General features: G+C 32.1%; 2 protein-coding genes across 2 annotated transcripts; one reads left to right on the top strand and one right to left on the bottom strand.

The window, feature by feature from the left end:
* The first annotated feature begins 412 nt into the window (after positions 1–412).
* Positions 413–5558, top strand: LOC127875222 (uncharacterized). Its single transcript, XM_052420085.1, has 5 exons — positions 413–827; positions 1917–2084; positions 2413–2563; positions 2998–3126; positions 4441–5558. The coding sequence occupies exons 1-5, from the start codon at positions 677–679 to the stop codon at positions 4562–4564; spliced, it is 723 nt and encodes a 240-aa protein (XP_052276045.1). The 5' UTR covers positions 413–676; the 3' UTR covers positions 4565–5558.
* Positions 5530–7861, bottom strand: LOC127875221 (putative nuclease HARBI1). Its single transcript, XM_052420084.1, has 3 exons — positions 6707–7861; positions 6072–6179; positions 5530–5782 (listed from the first exon to the last, which is right to left on the bottom strand). The coding sequence occupies exons 1-3, from the start codon at positions 7414–7416 to the stop codon at positions 5605–5607; spliced, it is 996 nt and encodes a 331-aa protein (XP_052276044.1). The 5' UTR covers positions 7417–7861; the 3' UTR covers positions 5530–5604.
* Between the last annotated feature and the right edge of the window lie 367 nt (positions 7862–8228).

The following is an 8228-nucleotide window of genomic DNA, read 5'->3' as shown; positions in this document are numbered from 1 at the left end:
CTTTTGCAATATTGAAGATATCAACTTATTTTTGGCATGCATGTGTATCTCATGGAGCTGCACATTTTGAGTGGTGAAAGGTCAATGTTATCCTTCAAGGTCTATGGTAAAATATATGGCTTCAAAGCCGCGCAATAGGGGCATTGTGTTTCACAAACACAGCTCGTTTCAGTCTAAAATAATAAATGAACTGAGCTATACTCCACACAAATAGGAATTATAAGCTTCAGGTTTACTTCTTGACAGGTTGAATAATAATTTACAATCAGGAATTAGCCATCAATCATTTTATTTCGCATAATAAGCCATTTTTGAATTAATTCTTAAAACAGTATTCCTTTTTTTCAAAACACATCCTTATTAAGCGTGCTTTGCATTACATTAATTTATTTATTAACAAATGCATCAGGGGTGGTATTCCAGTAGCTTCTTAAAAGATGAGGATAAGAAATAATCTTATCTTATTTTTTTTCTTAACTAAGGATAAAATTGAGATATTTCTTAAGTGGTATTCCGAGGAAAATCTTAAGTTAATCTTTATTAAGATTTGCCTTAATCTATTTTTATCCTCAAGCGGAACGAATGCTAATTTGCATAAATTTTCGGTTTTTACCGTTCTAAATAAAGTAACGGAAGTTTCATATGCGCAAGCGTAAACATTTGTTGCCAGACGATAATGTCAACAAATATGGCCGACATCGATAAAAAGCGATCGGCAAATTTCAGTCCTAATGACTGCTTGTTGCTGGCTCATATTATGAATGAGCCAGCTCAAGAAGGATCTATTTTGACGCGCTATGCTTACCTGAAAAGCAGATTCAACCCATGTAAGTATTAACAAACGTTATATATCATTATTCGTTACGGTGTAGCTATCATAGTGTGAAGTAGTTTGACATATTTGCGCTCTTGTTTTGTACATATATTTTTTTTCAAGTCGACATAGTTAATAAATTTGACACGATCATGCATTTACACTTACTTTTTTTATTAAATATACACAAATAAAAATTGATTTTTAAACTGGTTAACTAAAATATGTTACAATAAGGTTATTTGACAGATGATAGTAAATATTTTTATGACAAACAGACACAAACCAGTTTTGCTTACAGGCATATTGTGGAATAAATGAGTTGACAAATGTCAGCTATTTTTTAGCATGACTAAAGTATATTTATTCCTGGTTAAGTTAGTTTAATTTTATATTCTCTAGCCTAACCTCAAGTTTATGTCTTGTAAGCCATTTTTTTGTGTGTTTGATGTAATAGATATAAGAATGATATCTATGTTCATGCTCTGTATCTGAAAAAAATGAATAACAAACAAGTACCATACCAGTAGATCTTCCTCTAAGCAGAAAATTACTCAGAAAATAAGCTGAACAGAAAAAGTGTAAATAGATGTCTGCAAAAATAACATAAGTGTTAATTTAGTGCGAATATTGTGCTTACTCATTCATTGTGTACAAAGTATTGGTGGACGGTGTTAACGATATCACAACTCTACGTGCACCTGCATGGTTCTCCTACGAAGGAGTGAAAAGAAGATACAAGATACAAGGCGTCAAAATAGGACAGCGTCACTTTAGGGCACTTGACGATAGTCTTATTCATAAGACCAGCAAAGAATTTGGAGTTAGGGCTTAATTCTTTGGCTCTTAATACTACCAATATATAGGGCTTAATTCTTTGGCTCTTAATACTACCAATATAAAAAGTAGTTTAATATTTGTACAGCTTAAGTCAGTTGGACTATATTGTAGCACACAAAGTCGAAAGTGGCATTTACCTGAAATTATGTCACTAAGGAAATTATGTATCGGTACAACTGTCATGTTTGATTTTGTTTAAATACATACATATATTTGAAATAAAACTCTATTACAGTTTGATATGCAAATATCATATTTTCAGCAATTACTTCAACTTCAAAAAAGTTGATGTGGGAAAAAGTAGGTACACTTTTCAACATGAGGGCAGAGTACCCTAGAGATGTTGTGGTCCTACAGAAAAAGTGGGACAACCTGATCCAAACCCACAGGTCAAAATATCAGGACCACCTATTTGCGCAAAACAAAACAGGTTTGCACTTGTATTAATAATGAATTTAAATAAACTGAATGAAAGCTTCCAATCCTCAAGATTGGTTAATGTAATATAATGGGTTAAATTATTATTTTTTGTTTAACGGAAAAATTGTTTGGTCCTTATTGTCTACCTAAAATATCTGTCTTATGAGCAATTATTCAATTGTTTTTTTATTAAGTAACCATTATATTATTCAACATTTTTTGTTTCAGTGTAATTGATAAAATATCAAATATTTGTACAAAAATATTAAACATATATAAAATATGCCATAAAACCCTCAATTTGTCACCCAATATCCAAAAAAATTGCTATACTGCAGGTGGTGGAGCTGTCACCACTGTGCTAGGGCCAATTACAGAGGCAATTATGGACGTGGTTGGTAGAAGTTCTTCCAACACTGTCGGAATAGTTGAAACAACATTTGACAGCGGGTTTCTACAGCTTGATGCATTTGATGCATTTAGCGATAGGTAATTTATTTCTTTAAAAATTGAGGGGGGGGGGGGGGGTAACAGTTATACAATTTCATTTTGTCAGACGTTTTTCTACAGTTTTTGCATGTTAGAATATCTAACCCATTCCCATTTATTTCCAACTTGTTTAAAAAATCCCAATTCTAGAATAATAGCACACAAGTCATAAACAACACTATTCTTCAGTCTCTATCATATCCAAAAAGATTAAACAGATAAATTCTGAGATCATATCTATTAATGTGTAATACATAATTATATTTACTATACAATTACCCTAGTATACAAAACAAATTGAATAGCATTAAAAATCCCTTATGCACCTATGTTCTTTTTCCCCCCAACAGAGAAAAAAATGCCTAATTTTTTATATGCAGTATGTTGACAAAGCAATTAATTATAATTATTTTTTTTAAATTGGTCAATCAAAGCCCTGGGGCATCACAAGGACTTCAAACAGCTACTGCAATCCATCTGCCGACTGCAGCACCAAACAGGTTCAATCGTGCTTTGCCAGTTACTGGTAGTGGACCGGCTGCAATTGCCAATGATGCCGCAAGGTACTTATCACATTATGGGTATAAATTGGTGCACAAGAATTGTTTTAAAAAAATATATAAAATAATGATCAACCAAACAAAATGGATACATGTACTTTAATTAAACATAATTTAAATTTAACAGGTTTCAATTAAAACACACTCATTCATTTTGATGACATCAAATAAACAAGATATGTTTTTGTCAGAAACACAATGCCCCCTATTGCACAGCTTTGAAGCCATATATTTGACCTTTGACCTTGAAGGATTACCTTGACCTTTCACCACTAAAAATGTGCAACTCCATGAGATGCAAATGCATGCCAAATATCAAGTTGCTATGTTCAATATTGAAAAAGTTATGGCCATTAAAGTTTTCAGACGGACTACTGACTGACAGACAGTTCAACTGCTATATACCACCCTACTGGGGGCGTAAAAATGCATTGATATTTGAACTTTGACCTTAAAGGATGACCTTGACCTTTACTTTTCACCACTCAAAATGTGCAGCTCCATGAGATAGATATGCATGCCAAATATGAAGTGGCTATCTTCAATATTGCAAAAGTTATCAAACTTTAACCAAGGTTAAAGTTTGGGGACAGAATGACAGACAGGCAGGCAGGCAGGCAGGAAAGACAGGACAACAACAATATACCCCCAATCTATCGATCCTGGGGCATAAAATGTCTATAATAAATTCCAGCAATAAAATAGCCTTGAATTAGTTTAACATATGTTTTGCATAACCAAACTTTGAAATGTCAAGAGATAAATGATAAGTTATTCTACCAGTGTTCACAAAAATGGTCATTCATTCTATCATGACTGACAAATTATGTGCATGACTGACAAGCAGAGAGATTATCAGTGTGATTGACAGGGATGTTTTCATATGTCCTTTGATTGACTGAAAGCTGATATGATGCCATTATATCAGTTGTTGTATTAATGTAAATGTGCATAAACAAAACATAATTCACTAAATGAACAATACAATACATCTTTATAGCTTCTCAATATTATAGTGTTTGGCAATTCTTTCTTTTTGCTTAGCCAGTCTGACAAAGATGTGTTTGGAATGACAAGTTCTATAAGTCTGTCACACCTATTAATTGCTAGTAATAATGCTTTTTAAAACTAGTTTTAACAATTATTATGCTTAACAAACTATTCCAAAACATTAATCAAGCTCTAAGACACAATAACTTTACCATAGATATTTTAATTTTGTCCCCTATATTTGAAAACAACAAAACATTGTGAAATTGTTCTCCTCGTTAAAATTTAATGAAATCCCTCAGGCACTTGTTCTGATTTTAATTACAGTAATGCAACAATAGAAACTGTCTGCTGCAGTTGCGGTTGCCATACTAGAGTTCAAAAACTCAAAGAAGAAAAGCTAACACTCCAAATAAAACTTCTAAAGAGGCAGTTAAATTATGAGGAATGAAGTTGAATTTATTAAAGGGGCCGTCCAACAGATTGGTAATTTGACAAAATTTAAAAAGTTGTTTCAGATTCGCACATTTTCGTTTTTGTTGTAATATTTTTGGAGGAAATAGTAATACTAACCATTTACCATGCTCTTAAATATCCATTATATGCATCTTTTGACTATTTGAAAACCTGAAAATTATAAAGTGTTGTGCGACGCGAAACAATTGAATAATTTGGAAAGTTCTGTTGTTGTAGTTATATTTTGGGTAATTACGAGGATTGCTTATAATATAGGTAAAAACTACATGCGCTCTAAGCATGAGCATGGATGGTGGAGTGGTATGGGTGGGAGACTTTTTACTCCAGGTCAACTGTTTAAATTTATCAATATAAAGCATTTAATTACATGCTTCAATACATGTCAAAATCTGTTGGACGGCCCCTTTAACTGTGTTTTGAACAATTTGATATTTAAAGGGGCATATCAATGGCCAGAACAGTATTTCATATTCGGAAATAAATTGATACATAACAAAAACTTATTTCTTACAACATTGAGCCTGCAGTAACACATATTCTCTATGTATTTTAATAATTGTAACCAGTTTTCCCCAGGACACTTTTCAAAATTGCTGGAAAATTGTAGTAGTTTAATATTTATGATAAAACCATGTACATAAGTATTATGAAATGTGCATGCTCAATTACAATAATAGACATTTCACAGTACGTCAGAGTAGAAAAAACTCATCCAAGCTTGTGAGTTATAAGTTTCTGTAGCTATATTTTTTCTTAACAATTTCACCAAGCAAGTATTGTTCCTCACGATTTATAATCATTAAAAAAGGAACTTAAAAATTTAACTATAAAGAAAAATACTGAAGATATGCCCCTTTAATACAGCATAAAAAAATAAACTGTTTAAGATGTTACCATTATGTTATTATTTGCTGCTGTATATTTGTTACCAAGAACCTGTTATATTTTTATTTAATAGTGGCCAAGGCTTGTGTGTCTAGTTTTCTAAGCCTCACATGAAACTTCAAATAATATCTAAAAGTATGTATTAGCAATTTGATCCCGGTAACGCAGTCCATTTTGTGCAACTCCTGCATTCATATTGTTGTTATCATCGTTCTGATCATCTTCCTGTATTACTGGATAATCATCAGGTATCGGAATGTTCAGGTCTTTGCAGATGTTATGCAACACTGCACAGGAGATGATAATCCTTAAATTAATTAAAAAAACAACTGATTATTTGCCATGTTGCAATAGTTTACAGTAAGCACAGTGTGTGCATTACAAACTTGTTGGCTGTGTATACAAAAAGATATTTAACTGATGTATTTATTTTTTCCTTGCATTTTTAACATGTGAACAGTGTTGTTGTCACATATCCAGCACTAAGTATATTATGTATTAGCAGTATTTACTTAAGTTACAAAACTTATTTTAAATGTTTTCTTCTAGCTTTTGGCTATACAATATTTATTTTAGTTCATTTCACAGCTTCTTACCTGCAGACTCTTTCTGGTTTCATTCTAACTTCACCATGTAACACACCCCACCTTCTTTTCAGTTGTCCGATTCCTCTTTCTACTTTTGCCCGTGTAATCTTCAATGATCTGTTTCAACATAATATTGAAAATAAAATAGTTTTAATTACTTAACTTATGTATGTCTAGAAAGTAATATAAATTAATCTGTATGTACACATGTAAAGAAGCAAGTTACAAATGTACTATAAATCTGCTTAACATGGTTATAAAACTTATGTTTTTGTAAACAGAGCAAAATACATATGTAAAAAAAACTAATTAAACTCCTTTATTGGTAGGTACTGTTTTTTTCTTCATCAAGATACTTTACCATTACAACCTATTGATTTGATTTAATATTTACACATTGAAGCACTAATTAATTTAAACTTTCAATCTTCACATTGCTAAGAAAATTCATCTGCTTTTTATTGCGATATATAAAATTATTCATGCAGATGTGTTAGAACTAACTGTTTTGTCAATAAATTGTATGCACACTTAAATTAATTATATTGTTATAATGTGTTCGTCATTCATGCTATAAACTGTTTATATAAGTTAAATTTTTAGACAAACATTTTTTTTTTAATTATTTTTTTATAAATGGATACCTGTTGTAGGCACTCTGACTACCTGGCTGTGGATTCAGATATGGTGTAAGCAGCCATTCTGAACATGCATATCCACTGTCGCCCAGAATGTGATATCTGCCTCTAAAGGGAATATGCCCGTCCGCAAACATCTGGCGTAGACCACTGTTATTAAGAATTCTACTGTCATGCACACTTCCAGGCCAACGTGCAACAATATTTGTTATTTTGTCAAAAGCATCAATGACAATTTGAACATTTATACTGTGAAAACCTTTTCGATTCACATACACTGCTTCATCTTCTGATGGCGCCTTTATTCGAACATGAGTTCCATCAATTAATCCTACCACTCTTGGAAATCGGGCAATTCCATGAAAATGTTCTACCTGAACATCTAGCTCTTGAATGGTGGTTGGAAATTTAATAAATCTGTTTACAAACCGTTGAGATGAAAGTTGTTGTGTAACCTCGTTAATTACTTTAGAAACGGTGGACTGTGAAACATTGTGTATGTCGGCATCATTCAATTGTATGCCACCAGTGGCCAAGGATCTTAAGGTCAAAAGGATTTTTTCCATAGCAGAGAGACTATTATGTCGGTGAGTTGCTGGCTGTATTCTTGGGCCAAGTAATTGTTCCAGAAACATCAACCCATTTCTATCAAATCTGTACCGTTCTAATAGTTGACCATTTGTAAGAAGATCAACTATATTTTCTCTAACTTGCATGATTGTCTACAAAAAAAGACAATTAAACTTTATTATTAAATAACGATAAAATATATAGTCTAAATCACTTACCTGCATTTCATTTAAAATCCAATGGAGTTTTTGAACAATTCTCTGAAGTGCCAGTGCTTACTTGTATGTAAAGCACGTCACTTTCTGAGAATGCATTCATTTATTAATATCCATTATCCTTCAGTAATATCACACATCACACAATTTCAATACACGGAAGTTAAATCCTTCCGATCTTTGTACAAAAACGTAACGCGTGTCCCAATATAAACGTGTATTATTATCAACCACCATTTCAAAATGGGTGGGGTAATTTTATTGAAGAGAAATTAAATATACAATTCCAATGACTTTTCAACTTACAAACACCATCATTACAACAATATCTAACCATTATGTTGAGATGTTTTTCATATTTTCCTGAATAATGAACGATGGGAAACGTTATTTTCGCAATAAACCATAACGCATTTATAACTTTCACAGCTTTACACAGTATTGATTTAACAAGCGGATACAACCGAATATCTATAAATAAACTCGAGTTGTTGAGGCTACTTACCAATAGAACATCGCTCTTTATAAAATGTTCTCCAAAATTGCACGTCAATATTAAAATACGTGTAAATAAACGCGTACCGTAAATAAACAACGGACGCGTTTGTGTTTTTAACTTTGAGGACGAGTTTAAGGGAATAATTTTGTCTCTTAAATTTTAAGGAAAAAACGAACAGTTTTAAGGAATTTCTTAATATAAGAAATTTATGGAATACCACTTAAGAAATTTCTTAAATATTAAG

Source organism: Dreissena polymorpha, chromosome 3 (genome assembly GCF_020536995.1).
Source record: "Dreissena polymorpha isolate Duluth1 chromosome 3, UMN_Dpol_1.0, whole genome shotgun sequence".
NCBI classification, from domain to species: domain Eukaryota; kingdom Metazoa; phylum Mollusca; class Bivalvia; order Myida; family Dreissenidae; genus Dreissena; species Dreissena polymorpha.
Note: the sequence above shows the minus strand (reverse complement) of the source record. Positions and strands in the feature narration are given on the sequence as shown.